Source organism: Notothenia rossii, assembly GCF_949606895.1.
Source record: "Notothenia rossii genome assembly, chromosome: 5".
In the NCBI taxonomy this organism is placed as follows: Eukaryota; Metazoa; Chordata; class Actinopteri; order Perciformes; family Nototheniidae; genus Notothenia; species Notothenia rossii.
This window is the reverse complement of record NC_136903.1, coordinates 72,720,660-72,738,996: the sequence shown is the minus strand read 5'-3', so window position 1 is coordinate 72,738,996 and position 18,337 is coordinate 72,720,660. Positions and strand designations below refer to the sequence as shown.

The 18,337-nt window shown below is 40.7% G+C and overlaps 1 protein-coding gene across 1 annotated transcript in view; it reads left to right on the top strand.

Moving 5' to 3' along the window:
- Positions 1 to 34: 34 nt before the first annotated feature.
- LOC307039322 (guanine nucleotide-binding protein G(i) subunit alpha-2) overlaps positions 35 to 18,337 on the top strand; it is a 55,040-nt gene continuing 36,737 nt past the window's right edge. Inside the window, exon 1 of the mRNA XM_079681252.1 lies at positions 35 to 779. Coding sequence (XP_079537378.1) covers positions 662 to 779 — 118 coding nt within the window. The 5' untranslated portion in view covers positions 35 to 661. The remainder of the gene's footprint in view (positions 780 to 18,337) is intronic.

The window sequence follows — 18,337 nt, the reverse complement described above, 5'->3', positions numbered from 1 at the left end:
AAGGTTGGCCCTGCTGCTGCTGAGCTGGGAGGTGACGGGCTGTCTCTCTGTTAGTCGGACAGAGGGGAACTTCACGGCGGCTACGGGTGTGGCTTCAAACGTGATAAATCTCAACTAGGGGGAAGAATGCTTAACGGCACTAGGGATTAAAGCAAAAAAATATACAGAGCAGTGAAGATAAATATTATCTGAAAGGTGTGTGGTGTGTGTGCGGTATCCTCACTGGCAGCAGGAATCCGTGTGTGCTCGGGTTTTCAACAGCTGGAATACTTTTTATTTTTGCTCAACTCCTGTTTTCGTGTGTTTTAACCTGCTCTCTTGTTTGACTGTACGAACTACCGTTTTACCTAAAAGTGGAACGTTAGAAAAAAGTTCCTTGAGTCGCTGGACAACTTCTCAACTCTGACAAGAAACCACAAATGCTGGTGAAGTGACTGAACAACTAAGTGTGTTTTTGGGAATTGTTAGAAATCCAAGTTCACATTGCAGGAGGAAATCTATGTTTCTAGTCCCCTGTCGCCTCTCACCAACAAGAGAAGTCGCCTTACCCAACTTCAACCCTTGTTTTTTAAAATAAGGGTTTTTCGGACTCAGCCGATACATTATTTCTCAGGTGATATTTCCCCACTAAGCAGCAGTCCTGAAGCGCGCACTAGGAACCATGGGTTGTACGGTTAGTCAGGAAGATAAAGCCGCGGCCGAGAGGTCTAAAATGATTGATAAAAACCTCAGAGACGATGGGGAGAAGGCGGCGAGAGAAGTGAAACTGCTGCTGCTGGGTGAGTACTGTGTCACAACACTTGTAGGCTACTGTCTTGCAAAAGTGCCTCATTAATGGCCACAGATGAATTGTGCAATAGCATGGAACACTTGACCATTTGTACACATATGACACAGGAGAATAACAGACAGTCAGATAACAGACACAAAGCCCACGAGTAAGTCACTTTTTTTGGCTTTTAATAGTCAAATTTTCCCTTTTTATAGGGTGGCCTTCATTCATATCATTCACACTGTTGAAGTATTTTGTTGAACTAGCCCCCCCCCCCCCCCCCCCCCACTGCCATAGTGTGTATGTTAATTATAAGTTGAATGTCCTGTCCTGCCCTTTGCCTTTATGCTAGGCTCTGCTTACTGTAAACATGTAGGCTTTATTTGGGATGTTTGGAGTTGAAACAACATTCGGGATCACGTATCTTGCAATTTATGGTGTTAAATGCTAAACTCTGGATGTTGAGTGAAAGGTTGAGTGTCTGATTTCTTTTGACAAAGTAGCCAAATAGGCAGTCTTATATTTGCAGAGGTTTCCTCCCACCAGGACTGAACTGAAGGGTCAGACAAGCCAAGGTCTCGTTGATAATGAGTGGGCGGCTGCTGTTTGGACTGAGGGTCAACAGCCCTGACTGTTCCCAGCACTCACACACGTATAAACAACTGATTCATAGTAGTGCTTGGTAGCAAAGAGAGAATGAGGCTTTCCCAGGCTTTTAATAGTCTCCCTGCTTCCTTTGACTTATAGCTTACTGGACATAATGCTTTGTTCTGCTTTGATATTGAAGACACTGACATATTGTTTTACTTCAATCAGCCTTATCATTTGAGATGGTCCTTTATGGCATGGGGCATTATGAAAATGAATGTCAATATTATCCTGCTAATCCTTAAAATATGCTCTAAATGTACAATGGAATCAAACTTACTAGAATCACTTTAATCATACAGTCTCGACTAAGGTATCAATACATCATAATGTTCCCATGCATAAATACCAGATCAATGTTCTTTCTTGCATGATCATTCTTGTTTTTTTGATCAGGCTTTATACTGTATTGTGAGTCATTAAATAGCTATTTTTCATCCGTGATAAAATCCTACATCTCATCACTTTTCCAATACCTATTCTTTTTATTTTTCAAGCAAGTATCCTCTAAGAAAGAAAACCTTACTAGATATGCAGCTCAGACAAGCACAACAAATTGGCTGCTTCAACAATAATTTGTATGATGAAAAGTTCAAATCAGTAAATTCAAGCATCGATGACGTGTTTCATTTAATTTCCATTGATTCACATTCCAGAAGTTACTCCTGTTATTGCCTCAAGATAGTCAATGCAATTATGAGTCAGCCACTCATAGAATTGTATTGATGCCATGCTGAACATATGCTCCGGTTAATATTGATCCTGTGTGCAGAGAAATATGGGTCAACTTGAATCATATTTGAAAATAACTATTTCATATTCTCATTCTACACCACGCACAAGCATACTAGAGCTTGCGTAAATCAGAAGTAGTTTGGAGGCATTTTGTAACAGGTTGGCGGTCACACAACATTGATTTGTCTTCCTCTTCCTGACAGAAAACAGTACATTCTGTAAATTGATAGAGACCGCATACTGTGTTGCTCTCTCTTGGGTCATTAAAGAGATGTCTGCTCGTTAACTTGTGCCACTGGTTAGAAGTCTAATTACACACTCTGCTGTACTGCAGGTTTAATATCAGTAATTACATCCAGAGCAGTGTGTGGGGGAATTATAGGAGAGGTCTGAATCTGAACCCTGGGTTTGTGAATGTATGGACAAACAACTTTTCCCCTTCACTTGTGCATTTGGAAAAAATCTTGTCACGGTGTGCAAAGACTATTGGATATAAACCTGCAATATCTTTTGTAAGATTTCCAGTCCCTGAAAAGTGAACTTTAAATTCTAGATCTGGAAAGGGTAAATCCAGTTGTGCATTAATAATAGCTTCAAGATTTAAGGTGCATTTTGTCATTTGTTAGAATAATGCTCCGTTACCGTGTCTCCATGTTGTGTTTTTTAGTTGTAGCTGAAATCATATAATCTATTAAGTATGTGCGATAGAGGTGTGACATCCTTCCAGAGGTGCAACATCACACCTCCAGGTACGCTTTTCAGCACTCCCATCTGTTGCCATGGAATCTGTTGGAACAGCTGTGAAAAGAATGCCTGCCTCCTTCCCCAGTAAACAGTCTGTGCTGTCAATGTCCCTCTCAGAGCAAACTCACGAGACTCTTAATGTGAGCTGTTTGTGGGTTTAATGTTGAATGATTCCTCGTTTCTACCACAATGATGAATCTCTCTTTGAATCAATTCTGAATTACAGAGGGAAACCACAGAATGTATAATACAAATCTTAACTTCCCCATTCATATTTCATACAGTGTCATGCAATAAGGAGTTTCTATTATAAATACTTTTCCTGTCGGCATGCCTTACCTAAAAGAAGGCTGTGTTAGATTGCTTTGCTATCCCCAGAAAAAGCCATTAGTTAATGCAGCAGCGAGGACTTCATACTATTGAGGCTTAAGTTTTCATTAACAGGAAGCACTCATTCACAGGCTTCCCTGTTGATTCTGATCTTTGATTGACATGTAATCCTCCTCCCCGTTCACAACAAAGATTTCTCTACTCACTTTAGTTTATTCACTCTATCCTTTGGCGTACTAACCTTTTTTTTCCAGCCCAACACAAATGAAAATGTATTTTGGCTGCATGCCACGCTTAAACTGTGAGAACTGCAGTCTAGTAGTAGGACATATTTCTGCATGAGGCAAACACACACACACACACACACACACACACACACACACACACACACACACACACACACACACACACACACACACACACACACACACACACACACACACACACACACACACACACACACACACACACACACACACACACACACACTGTTAATTGTACATAAACACATTGGCTTAGATTAGCGGCTTGATAGGCTATACTGTTATGTAATGTGCTGGCTCGACAGCCTCCTTTTATTTTAACAATATACAGACTTATAGACATTGTACTAAAAACGTCTTTGTTATGTGTGAACATTAAAGAGGCGTGAAGCACGTGTAAAAACTCCCTTTTCCCCGCACAGCTGTCAGCTCGACAGGGTAGAGTTGATAAATGAATACAAAATAAAAAGGGGGCTGCGGCGAAACAATGCTGATCTTGGAAGGAAAACAACTCGGTCTATTTTAGGTCTTAAAAAATAACTGATATGGCAGCGCTGTTTGTCCTTTCCATCGGGGATAGTGGACGTGTTGTTAAATGACATGATATAAGGCGTGCTCTGCAGTACACATTATACAGTCAGTTTACGGTTGGTGCTTCCATGTGTAATTGACTTGGATTCCATTACATAGCGCCAGTGGTCACTGCAGTGAGGCTGCCATGTAACAATGTAAGGCTGACGTACTTCAGCCTGCAGCTGGTTTTATTCCTGATCAAAGCATTAAACGGTTAACCTAAATGAAAGCGGAAGCCACTTTGCATATCTCATGCCACAGGATGGTGAATTCGTAGTTAATGTTTTCAGGCTAGGAATATATTAACTGTGTGTGGAGAGGGGATGCAAAGAGAAATCTTGTATAACTAACACGGCAACCATGTCTTTACACAAGGTTGTCATTATTATAAACCAGCATTAAAATGTTTTAACCACAGACAAAAAGAAAGAACACATGATGTGAAACCAGTCGTTTTCTCTTCCTCTTTTTAAATGTGCTCTCTGCAGTGTGCGTGAGGATGCTCACTCGATAATCTGCATACTTTGCTAAAGCCTTGGTCAGGAAGTCGGGAAATAGCCTCACAGTGAACACTGGAGCAGATATTGGATGAAGTGAGCTCCAATGAAAAAATGAGGCTAGATAGGCTACACTTAGTCGACTGGACTTGCTCTTTCTTAGTTTTCTTCCAGGCAAATGTGTGGAAGGTTCAGCTGAGTTTCCAAGCAAAGCAAAAATGGGTTAGGGTTAAACCCTTCAGACCACTGAATCAACACTAGCACATAACAGGACATCCCTGCATGACATCCATTTGTTTAAATGACAGCTGATCAACCCACCTACAATGAGTAGGTATATCCGCTGTGGAAAATAAAAAACTATAAAAACACCTGGTACAAAAAGTGAGTCAAGTCGAACCAATGCCAGTCAGTGAAAATGCGGTTTAACCTAGTGGCTATTATGATTTTCAATGTTTTCTTAGCTCAAAACAACGAAACCCATCAAACCTATCAAGGATAATCGAGTTATACTGTACGCTGTTCAAAACAACAACCCCAGAGTCTGTATCTGTAACGGTAAAACTGTCTTTTATTTCCTCGTTGCAATAGAGAGCAACAGCCAAACACTTCAGGGTGACATTCAAGCTCATGTCATTCTAATAGGTCGTAACCACTGTCACACATCTTCACAGTTCACAGTTTCCTCCTGTGGGTTCCAGCAGACCAAACTGTTACGTTCGTTTCTCTTAACAGCTTTGATCAGGTAACTTTCTGGAAGCTTAGTGATGCAGACACAGTATTGATCACAAAGAGAGGGCCTCTATCGACTAGCCCAGCCACTGCTCGATCTGTGAAAGCCATCAATGTGAGCAGGGTTGAGCTGGGAAACCTGAGCTATTGGTTAGAGAGGCAGGGAGATCAGGACTCTCTGAACCGATCCTGTTATTTTATCTTCACCTCTTGGTGATTATAGTGTTTGACTGTTCTGCTCCCAAATTCCTTCTCCATTTTCACCTCCACAGGAGTGTGATCAGAAACAATCCCAAGAAGTCAAACATAACAGGGTACCATATTTATCCAAGAAGCATCAACAGCACATTAAGTCTCCAGTGCAGGCATATATTTACTGTAGACAGTTGTGTTTGATGACAACACAAGGTGACATTTTCTCCTGCTGGTCAGCCCATGTGGTCAGCGCTGCATAGACACTGGGTTCCTCCCTCTTACTAAAGTCAGTGTCTGAGATTCAGTGGGTGTCGGGTGTAATTACAGTTGGCTGATTATAGGGACCTTGGTTTCTCTGGAGAAAGCCAGTCAGACTGACCTTTTCCACAGCTCCATGTCTCCGAGTGCCTTCTCCGGAACACTTCCACAGCTCCTCAACAAATCTCCTCTGAAACTCAGCTTGCTTTGTTAATGACGTCTACAATGAGCACTTGTGGCAAATATGTGCCGATTCTGTGAGATTTATCATATGAGCTGCTGCCCTATTTATTTTGGGTGACCGTGTTTACTCAACAGTCTGCACCACAGTGCTGCCCAATTAGCTGTATGATGCACTGGATAGCAGATCTGTGTGTGTGTGTGTGTGTGTGTGTGTGTGTGTGTGTGTGTGTGTGTGTGTGTGTGTGTGTGTGTGTGTGTGTGTGTGTGTGTGTGTGTGTGTGTGTGTGTGTGTGTGTGTGTGTGTGTGTGTGTGTGTGTGTGTGTGTGTGTGTGTGTGTGTGTGTGTGTGTGTGTGTGTGTGTGAGAGAGAGAGAGAGAAGGGGCAGAATATCCTGCAATTACAGGCAGAGCTAAGATAAAGCCAGCTCCTGCAGACTGTGTGTCTCAGTGCGAGTCCACAGGGACAGTGCTTTACCATCCTCTCTCCTCAGGAAATACTCATAGCTTAGAAGATCTTCCACCGCTGCCTCAAATATAGACCTATGCTCTATACCTACATTATTCCTGCTGCTTGAATATCGTAGTGAGGAAAGGGGGTTTGTGATTTCCTGTGCCTTTCTGTTATTGAGCACAGCATCCAGAGTTCACCTTGATCACCACAGGGTGTGAAGATATTTGACACAGGACATGATCACAAGCATTATTCTCTGTGCAAGGACTTAACCGCCGATGATGTGTGTAGGAGGAGGAAGTAGATACTGCAGACAGCACTTCACACAGGAACGGTTGCAAAATGCAAAGCTCTATTATTGAGAGCCTTGGATATAGGCAGATACAGAAAAAGCTTTCAAATAACGTTTTATTTTGATATCTTTCTTTAAAGGGTCAGTCAACTGTCAAGGGACAGTTCAAACAAGTCTCAGAAAGCAGTTATTCACGGGGGTATCCAGCCGTGCAGATATCATTTCATTTGATTAAACTGCTTTCAGATATTCTCCACCACTTCTACTTCCAGCCAAGTACAATGAATGTATCCTTATTGTATCTCAAAATACTGAAACATTATTTGTTTGCCAGAGTTTCTAACAATACGCCTAATTCTGTTCATGTTGGTTATTATTTTCTCCCAAAGATCAAAATGCTGAAAACGATTGAGTGTAGACAAGGGGGGTGAAGAGATCTGCAGATGATCCGGAGTAACTGTCGGACAATGTTTGTGGTTAAACGTGCTGCTGATGAGCCTTTTAAATGTTATCTCTAATCAGTGTGAGCACAACAAACAAAGTACTTCACCTGCACTGTATACGGTGTGTTACAGAACTGTCTGTAATGGAGGTCTGAAAACCTGGGGGATTGCATCTGACTTATATGCATCACTTGATACCACTTTAGTTCTTTGAATGAACTGGCCTGCTCATGCACATCTCTGAGTGTTCTGCCATTTTTCCATATGTAGCTACAGGGCTACAAAAACCTGTATTTTCCTGTTTCAACCCAAACCTGATAGACAGTATTCTATAGAGTCATTACTACGCTCCCTGCAGTGCTGCTTATTTTGCTAGTGTCCTGAGAATACACAATTCACTCCTCAAAGTCATGCCCCCTCCCCCCCCCCCAATAGAATCACCAGAAATGTCAAAGGTCCCCACTTTATTTTGCTTATTTACCAAGTGCCCTTAGGGGCTTGGGAGTGGGAGTTGGGGCCTTCTTTGTCTCACCAAGCCATTATCCCCTCACTCCCCTCCCACAATCCATTTCCCTTCTTCTCGCCATTATAGGAAATGAGCTCACTTCACTTCCCTTCCATCCGCACGGGTCATCCTGTCATTTTTCTGCGCTGGGCTTCCCCGGGGGGGGGGGGGGGGGGCGTCCTGCACTCAGCTTTTGAGACTGTGTGTATGAACAGCCAAATGTCAAAGTGTTAGCCCCAGAAAGAAAATAGCTTCAATGGCGGCGGACTTCTTTGTACATTTTATCCTAACAATCTTGGAACAGAAGTAAAGTGAGGATGAAAAAATAAGAAAGAGAGGTTCATTGAACTGGAAGAGCTCATGAGATAAACAGTAAGGATGGAAGCAGAGGGTGGGCCCCAGTTCAGGTTTAACCAAGTGGAAGACAGAGCATGTCTCTATGATCAGCAGGGAGGCTTCACTTAACACAAATTTCACTGCTGTACTTCTCCCCAATCCGCTCAGTTTCTTCATCTATTATTTAGTTCAGCTGCTGTTCAAATGTGTTCTAGGTGGGAGAGAAAACACTTGGATGGCTGTGCAAAAAAAGGCAGACTATGTCTTTTTAGGAGGGTGTGCCACAAAAGAGATGTTATCATGAAAAATGTTATCATCAACCTGTCCCTGTGTTTCTTACCGAGTGACAGTGTGTCACCGCGGAGATATGAAATGATGATGGAGTGAAGCTGTCAGAAAGCAGACAGAGGAAAGGGGGGGGGGGGGGGGGTGCAGGATGCCACAGTGTACCCTTTTGGTCTGCTAAGTTATCAGATTTAGTTCCACCTTGGCCTTTTCTTGATCTGTCACTCTGCTGGCTTTCAGCTGATTCTGGCTTCTGATGGTGCTCATCTGAACAGAGAAAGAGCATCAAGGGAGGTGCCTAGCATAACTTAAGCAGCAGGGGCCCATGCAAAGGTGATAGATGGTGGGAATAGTTTAGATGTCACACTGGGTGAGGGTATGTTTTTTTCTCCAGGGGCCTCAGGGTGATGTTGAGACAGCTGCGCAGAGAAGGCTGTAATTAAGGGGTCAGTTTGTTGCTGTGGTATCACCTGTCTTCAGCTCTTCAATACCTGACAACTAAACAGACACAACCCTTAAACTTCATTACAATCTTTTATGTGGGTTATGTTCTTTACCAACTCGTTTGTTGCTTTCAGTGTAATGCTACACAACACAAAATGTTACACTACATTACATTATTAAATTCAAAGCTGTATGAAGTAGTTAATGAAGGAAATGTATTTCTTTATGATAAATTATTGTACGTTGTAAAAAGTGTGTTCACCTTCCAAAACCAATTAGAGCTTCCTGTTGATTCTACAAATGATAATCCTCTGAGGACAAGCCATTTAATGGAAATTGACACTATAACCACCTTCTCTTTAGCTCATTTTATTATTTTATTACCTCATATTCCCATTTTTCTAATTAAATACGTTCATTAGTTTGGTTGTACTTTAAATCAATTAAAAATAACCTCTCTTTTCTGATATCAAATGGTTATGCTTGGGACTGCACTGAAAGCAGCCTTCTTTTTTTATGCTTTTCCATTAAGATCTCAAGTCTATTTCCTCTTTCTTTTACAATTTTGGATCATAATAGTTGTTAACTGTGTTGCAGATAGAATTGATGTCATTTCCTGTTACAGCCTGTCACCCCCTCCATCTGTCACTTCCTCTTTCAGCTGGCTGCATGTAAAAGAGAAGTAGATGTCTTTTGTTCAGCTGGTGGAGGAAACCAGCACACCCATCCTGTGTCAGTAGCCTGGTTCTGATCCTCAGACTGTAGTCTCCACTTTTGAAAACAGACTGTTTGAAACATAACAATGAAGCCCTCAAACCAGTCTGATTTAAAGCTTTTATTCATTTGAAAATCCTGTGCTTGTTGAAAAGAAATGAAAGCAGCCACCCTTTCTTTTCCCTTTTTCTTTTGTCTTTAAAATATCAGCAGTATTAACAACACTCGTGTGTCAGTGTGTTTTCACAATGTAAGTGGCAAACCTAACAGGAGAATAAACTGGTGAAAATGACACACACCCCTGTGTCTGCTCACAATGAGTGGAGTTTAAAAAGTGTTAGCAATGATACTTTAGGACTGTTATAACTCATCTTTTGGACATAATAATACCCAGTCAATCTCAGCTAAAGATCTTTGGAAGGAATGTACCAGTGCTATAAAATATGTTTTGGTGTATTGTTTTGTTTCCCACCCTTAAATCAGCAGGGCACAGTGGAGAAAATATGTGGAACTTTAAGAAATATCCTTGGCAACACAGGCTGGTTTGTGCCACTTGTAATTTGTGTGATTTTTGTAGTGTCAGTGCGTGTGTGTGTGTTTTTCGAGGGCTTTCGTGTGGTGTATAATTTTGGCATGTGAAAGGCAGGCTGACATCCTCTGAAAAACTAGTTTTCATCTTAAAAAACCTTCCCATGAGCCAAATATGATTTGAGAAGCGAGACTGAGAGTTTAAAATGAAAAGCAAATATTCAAATATAAAGTTAAGACGACGACAAAGGAGACATTTAGTAATAGATTATGCTATCTGTTGTTGTGACAGTTGAAGTACTTCTGTGATGAAAATAGGATTAATTCGTTTTGCATGTCAAAGAATGCCGCTGCATCTCTTTACTCACAGATAATATGCATATATTTGTATACAAAACAAACAGTAGCTGGTGTATGTAAGCCATGGGCATTTGAATGTGTGGTGCATTACTGTAATACCATAACAAATTACATAAAGTGTTAAAATATGCAGAACTATGTCAGCACACATTCGGATGAAATATGAAGTATGATGTTCAGTGTAACAGAAATATTGTCAACAGCAACACAAACTAGTTTCTGTTCACCTGGCTATTTATGGTCCAATTTGGCTGAGGCAAGATAGGGTGAAGGTTTAGGAAGAAAGACATCTAGCTTTTATCACCTGAACTTTTCCTCTTCAAGGAAATGGGTGGAGGACGCTGACTCAGCTCATGCCTTTCATTGGCTCCCTCATTGACGGGGATGATGTCCTTCAGGAAGACTTTAATCAGACCTGCTGGCAACCTGGGAGCTGCTTTCACTTTGCTGCTGTGTGTGTGTGTGTTTCTGTGTGTGTGGTGGGTCTCATGAGGCCAGAGCCACAGCACAATTGCAGCTTTTTTACGGTCACAGAAGTGTTTGTGCAGGCATGTGTTATAATGACACTGCATTTGTGTGTGTTTATAGATGGAAAAAAGCTCCTTATTGGGGAGCACTGATGGGAAAAATAGGTACACCCAATGGCTGTGTGGCATCCTGCCCCCCCCCCCCCCCCCCCCCCTGTGATTGTTGTGCTGTTTAATTTTTAGCTGCAAACTAATGCTCTAACATTGGCAGTAACTTGGAGACATAACTGGGAAATTCCCCGTGAAAATAAATGTATTGCTTTTCATAAAATTGCCTTACCAATTGTGAGAGCGCTAAAATGCCAACTGAAAAAAGACTCCCTCACTTATAATATACCAACATTCATTAAGGAGCTTACAAAAGTAAATATCAAAATAAGATGATATGCTTTGCCCTGTAAATCCGTTTTAAAATGTCCAACTGTTCCTCAATCCTCACTTTCCCCATCATTTTTTCTAAATCCTATTTTATACTAGTTTAGCGCTTTCCACTTTAATAACTCAAATTGCAACAACTGTGCCAATGTCTCGCGGAGCTGTGTGCCTTCCATTTGTAGCTTGAATGTTAGGGAGCCGGAGGTCAGGAAAACTAATAAGTAGAGCATATGATGGTCTCATCCACATTATTAAGAATTCCTTCCCACGCAGAGAGGATTTCATTTTGGTGTTGATGCGTGTGTCGTAGTAATCACAGTTACGCTCTGACAAAATGAAAACAGCCACGGAGATATCAGTGAGCATGTGGCCTACATTTGGTGATTGTTGCAGAGAGAACAGAAAGTGTTTGACGGAGCCACACTTCTCCCAGTCTGAAACATAAACATAAACAATGGCTGACTTATCAGGAATACCTGAGATAACTCGGCAGCTATGGCTCATGTTCATAAAAATCACAATGGCATTGAACGCCCTTTTTTTACGACACTTTTATTTCCATTTTTAACCTTTGAGCCCTTGGAGCGAGCGTTATCCACAGTAGTTAGAGAATGGATAATATTGTGGGACAGTGAAAGCATAAAGGAGAACATGGAAGTAGAAGGATTTCACTGAGGTAGTTGATAAACTCACGTTATCTAACTCGGAGCTCATTGTAAAGGATCGGTCTCCTCTTTAGTGTCTGCTGTCTTTTCCCTTAATTATGTTACGTTCAATATTTTAAGGCTACTGTCACTTTGCCTTTAATTCCACTGCATTTCTGAGGGGACTATTGTGCATGTTATTAGATTACTAGCCACTATTAGATAATAGTAAAACATAAAACAAGAGTCAAAACGTCCTATCAGTAGATCCAAAGAGATGTATTGGCTCTTCCTGTTATAAACAACAACCTTCAAAGACTTCCAGAGTAATGTGAAACTAATAGTTTAATGAAATTGTCAAGGAAGTTTCAAATGATGACGCAGTATTTCCTCATGCTGGTAATAGTATGAAACAGATTTGTTATTGTTTTAATGCACCTCGGGGAATAAGTGGAGTCTAACAGCCAATGTTTGCATCACTTCCAAACACAAATGTAACACTGTATTTATTTGCATTAAATCTGTTTACTTGTGTTGTTTTTCTATCTGTATCACTGCAGCTTCATTTATTAATGTTTTGCTAAGACTACAAGTTGAAGTGTGTTACACCTTTTCATGTGGAGCTATGGTTTCTCTTTCCTTGCGTTCTTCTCACTTTAACCTGCTTGGCAGTTTAAGCAAGTAATTCTCTTTTAAAGGGACCTAAGGTCCGACCACCACGGCCGTCCTGTATAAATTAAAAATAATCATTATTATAGTTTAATTCACTAGAGAGATATTCCCCTTTCTCTTGAATACGGTTTAATGATTGGCTTAGTTCTGTTTGCTCCGAGCTGGAGCTTAGACTCTGTATGAGACTGTAAGAGGCTTCTATTGCTGAGGCACAAATCCTCGGCTAATGAGAGCATATTTCTGTTCAGTGTTCACTCACAAAGTAAACCTATACCCTGTCACAGTGGTGCTGTGCATCGATACAATAGCTTATTTACCTGGAATTATTGTATGAGCTTGCTTGCGTAACTGTGGTAGAGTTATAGCAGTTCTCCATAAATGTATAAAACAATGCTCTTCTGAGTATTTTTAATAGGGCTGCTCGATTATGGCAAAAATTATAATCTCGATTGTTTGGGTCAATAATTATAATTGCGATTATTAAATGTGATTATTCATTGACTTTGAAAACATCCATTTATTGGAGAATTTTTTTTTAACAGTATGTTTTTTCCACAGTTGATTACCCTGAACTTTAAGTATAATTCAACTGAAAAAAAAAAGGTAATAATAAAAAAAGAATCGTTTTATTTCGAATACGTTGTTTTTGTAACCGTTGCAAGCCATAATCGTAATCGCGATTAAAATATGATTAAAATACGATTTAATTGAGCAGCCCTAATTTTTAAGACAATTTACTGATCCCCCTAGTGGATTCCATCAGATGCAAACGAAAAAGAGATGGGCAAAGAGGACTTGGGGAAGTAAGATGAATAGTGGGGACAAGAGAAAGAGAGAGGGGTGAGGTGAAAGGAGGGCATGGGTTAGAGAACTGAAAGAAAGTAGTGAGGGAAGAGGGGGGGGGCTGTGTAGCTGCAAGCAAAAGCCTGGAAGTGGAGCAGAGCAGGGTGCAGCTGAGCCTCTGGCAACGACACATAACTGAGGGCTTTATTGTGATTTGTAATTATGTGGTTTTCTGTGGGGCCTCAGTTCGGTGCGCTCCCACACTGAGGCCCTTTTTAGCAAAGGAATACTGAGTAGGAGAACAGAGAGAGGGAGGGGCCGGGGGTCACTGTTAACTATTTATGTTGGTAAGTATGAGCAGACATGGCTCGAGCTGCACTGGAGTGAATCAGGTTTTTATTAAAAAGTATACTTGGCTTGTTGGAATAGGGATAACTTTTCTCTTTTGTTAACCTTGTTTAGTTACTAAAGAAAGACTGAGAGGAAAGTGAAGATGTACAGTATGTGTGGAAATGGGCACGGCAATAAAGTGCTCCACAATAAGCCCTGAGGTTTCTAAAGCTGTACTCATCTATTATCAGCTGACTGATACTGTGTTGTTTATTATAACAACCCACTCACATAGTTCAATTATATCAATTGCTAGACTGAAAATGACTAGGTCAGGACCTAACATTGTTCCTGCTTTAGTCTTGGATTTTTACAATGAAAATCTACTTGCAGTGTTATACATTTCCCAAAACTCTGTCTTGTTTTTGCTTCTGTTTCATTGTGATGTTTAGCCATTCATCTGATTACACCATAGCAGCGTGTGCTACACAAGTAAGTCACTGTAAATGATGGTGAGCAGTTCTTTGTGATGTGTTGTTGTTTGACTGTGAGATTAAAACAAACTGGGAGACTTTTGAAGGCTGTCGAGCAGTTGTGTGTTTTTGCACGAGAGATGTTGTCTCAGCTTCCTGAAGTCGTGTGCCGATTGAGGACTGGTTCTTTATTCCTGGGAGCCTCCGGAGACCCACAGAGGATCCCTTTATATACATGTGGAAGAAAGGACAAATGGGCTGTAGTGTTTGGAACAGACCAAACAAATATAGATAAAAAGGAAAGACATAAATCTACATGTCTTTCAACTGAATGTGAAAGGAGTGATGGACAGGAGTGTTGAATGGCTGTGCTGCATGCTCTGCTGTCGGTCAGAGTCTTGTGTGCCAGTTAAGTTGAGGAGAGCAGACAGCTGCACTGAGGTGGTTTGAAAACAGAGCGAAGGAGCGCAGCTTGTTATGCCCGAATGCCACTTTAATTGTAGTGCCTGCAGAGCCAGACATTCAATACTCCAGGCTGCATATCTGACATAGCCTACGGTGTTGGTTGTGATTTGTTCTATATTGATCTGAGGTTGGGAAGTTAGATGTTTTCAACAGTAAATATTAGTTTTAAACTTTAAAGTCCAACATACTGTGTAATAGACGGTGACTTTGTTTGCTCTAATCCTTCAGTCTTCTCTGAGTCTGCCCTTTAAAGCAGGCTGATCCAAAAACAGAAGGCCATGTGTTGACTCAAACCTTCCCACAAAGCTGCCGGTTGCAGCAGGTTGATTTCCTGTTTTTCTGCTGTCCTTCTTTTCCGCCACTGAACACATGTAGGCACGTGACTCTGTTTATCCACTTGGGATAAAATATCACGTTCATTCTTAAGGATTTGCTTCTGTTTGGGTTTATTCGATTCACACATTGTCACATCATCTGTTAAAGTAGATCCCCATTCTTTAGCAATTTTAATGGCAGGCTTATGCTAAGGCCTGTGGTGAAAAATGGCCCACCCTTTCCAGTCAAGTGAGATTAAAGACTGTGGGGAAATAGAGACAGTATAGGACTCTTGGCTGCCGCAGCATGGGGGAGGGTCTCCATGCTTTAGTAGACCCTAAATACAGCTTGTTTTGTCTCCACAGGAGGACCGTTTTGTTAATGTTGTTTCTTCTCAATTACAGCCCATCTCAGCTCAGCACATGTGTAATCCTTATGTTTTCCAACTCCTCAGCGTTTTCATTGGCTCAGTCTCATGTTTTGCTTCTGGATTAAAGACAAGGTAGTTTGGGTTTAAGTGTGAGAAGCGCAAGGCAGACCAGTGCTCCTTATGAGCTGTAACATCTTCAGTTTCAATGTTTTCTTTTAAAGTGTTTACAGTCTTAAAGTTTATGTTGCAGATACCCTGCAATCTAAAATGATCCAGTGTGATGTTCACACAATAGTCACCTGGGTGAACTGATAGTGTTTCCACAAAGAGAGGAAGAACCGGCCATCAACCAGAGCAAACTGTACCATGCCTGAACACAGGCAGAGGCTACAGGAAGGGCAGGGCTTGGGCTATGCACCGTGTTTCCTGTGAGGCAGGAAGTGAGCAGGGTCAGACCACAGAAGCACTACGACGTATTGCTCTAAGCTGCTGCTGCTGCTGATGCTGCCAAAATCCTAAATAAACAATCCACTGGTGCCTCACTCTTCCTTCTGATTTCATACTTTATTCTGATCAGACCACTGAGAGACTTGTTCCTTTACAGAAACACACTATAGAGTTTTTTCTCACCCTTACAGATTTTGAAAATGCGAAGTACACAGGCCTCCGATCCCTACACCTGGAAACGGTATTATCAGGTTGCTCTCGTCACAGAAGGTTTCTGAAGGTTACTGTGCAAAATAAAATAGCTAATCATGTCCCCTAATGCAGTCTGAGGGAGGATAGGGACTCGACATTTGTCTGAGGATCAACCATGACCTTTTACATGAAGAGAAAGAAGGATGAAGGAGCAGAGAAACAGATGACTCGGCTTTGGGTCTAGTTTGTTTATGCTGACATTAATACTGGATTGCATAATGCTTTTCTGCTCCCTTTTTTATTTTGTATTCAGAGATATACACAGACAGTCATTACCACAGAGTATACTGGGGAAAAAAACATCTTACTGTCATGCAACAATATTTTACTTTTCGGATCAGTTATTTACTAAGAATAAGATCTGCCTGCATGAAAAAGCAAGCAACAAATGTTAAGAGACCACCTTTTTTTTATCATCACATCCTTATACTATGCCTGGTCTCATTTCCAGTTTTTTTTAAATGTGGTGCGCTAGTAGACTTTGGTAGTTGACGCATTTTTAAAGGTTTTAGTCTAATCTAGTTGTTGTGATACCTAGATACTAGCTGGCGTACACTAATCCTACAGACAAGTGAAAAACTGGTTATGCTACAAAGTGCTTTGTTAAAAAGTCACAAAGACATTGAGTTTTACAGTGTTATTTTCTGTATAATATATTTTTGAAATTGCACCTTCATTCCAAGAATCAAAATCAAATTGTGAGATACCAATAAATTCAAACACCTACAAATAATAATAGTTTTATTGTCATGTTATGCATATTTGTTTGTTACATATTATCTTCTCATTTTCTGAAGACGCAATCCAAAACAATCTTATCAATCGAGTCTTAGGCTGTAATTGTGACACCTCAACTGAACCGTGGATTGTTTTTTATTATTTTTTAACATATTCAATTATACATTAAACAGGATGGCTGCTTTAAAATGATCTTCCCTGAAAATGTGTTGTCTGATGTACAGCCAGCCTTGAGTACTTTCCCTAGTCATAAATGACTGACCTCTTGGACCATTACACAAACCTTTGTACACCACAGTTGGTTTTATTACACCGTGCAGTATATCCCTGCTATCCTGCTCGCACAGTGCAGCTTTATTCTGACAATCCTAAATCTATCTCCAAGGTTTTGTGATTAACGTGATGTGTAGCAGCTATAGCCTTACCGATACATCTCTTACATTGAGATCATGAGTTGAACACATATTGACTACGCAGACTAGCAGCTCCTTAGTTCTTTCAACCCCTAATTATTTACAGGTTGCATTAAATTGTTGGCAGCTAGCCATGGGTCGGATGTTGTATACAAAGTGTTGTATTTATGCATTAAATATTGGACATTAAACGACCTACTCGATTTTCTCAGTGCATTCTGTGCAGTGATTTATTTTTAATTTGACCAGAAAACAGCTAAGTACGCAGCCTGAAGTAATGGAAAACGTGGCATGACAAAAGCAGAAAGTTTTAAACCCAGACAAACTGCATCAACAAAAATAAAATGACCCTATATGGTTATAGAAAAAGAGGATGGAAGACTTATTTTGGGAAGAGAGGATGAAATATCACCTTCCTCTTCTGTAAAGTCTGCTGTGTAGCAGACAGGAATAAAGACCACATATTTGTGGCACACTTTGTTAATTTGCAACCATGCAATCCACACATACTCTCTATTCTTAAAGCAGTTGCCATGATAATGCTTATCAGAGTAAGAACAAAGGAAAAATATATAAAAGGTCCCTTATCCGCAGAATGTATTATTTGGCGACACAAGTGTTCATATCAGTGCAAGAAACTGAGTGACAGCTGGGCTCAATCTGCCCCAGTTACTGCCTTAAAGTGCTCCTAAAGCTCTGACTACTGTTCGGAAGTCACCACAAGGATCCATGTTGAACATTCTGCTTATTTTTGCTGGTACATTTGATCTGTCTGTCATTGTCAGATTGAATTATCTACAATATTTTATACAACAGAAGCTAAACAGTAAAGTATAATCTCTAGAGTTCTGCTAACAGGAAGATCCTTATCATATAACCCAAAGCGGCATGAAAACACTGCATTAAAGTATGTGACAGAAAGTTTGTAGAGAATAGGAGCAGAAAAACAAATCCATCGAAGGTGAATCTGACACAGGAGAGAGAGAAAAAAGCTTTTGAGAAACAACATAAATGAGACCAGAAGGAAAACCGAGCCAGGAAAACCCTCTTGGGGTATTGAAGAAAGTGACAGAGAACATGAATCCCACTATATTTCAAAAACAATGACAACAAATGCACACTTTTTTAGCACCTCCCCCCTGCACACACACCTCCCACAATAGTTTCCTTCAAACCCTGCAGTACTTTAGATGTCTTCAATCCAGATTACCTTCTGATCTGACGTTGCTCTCATTTACAGGGCGT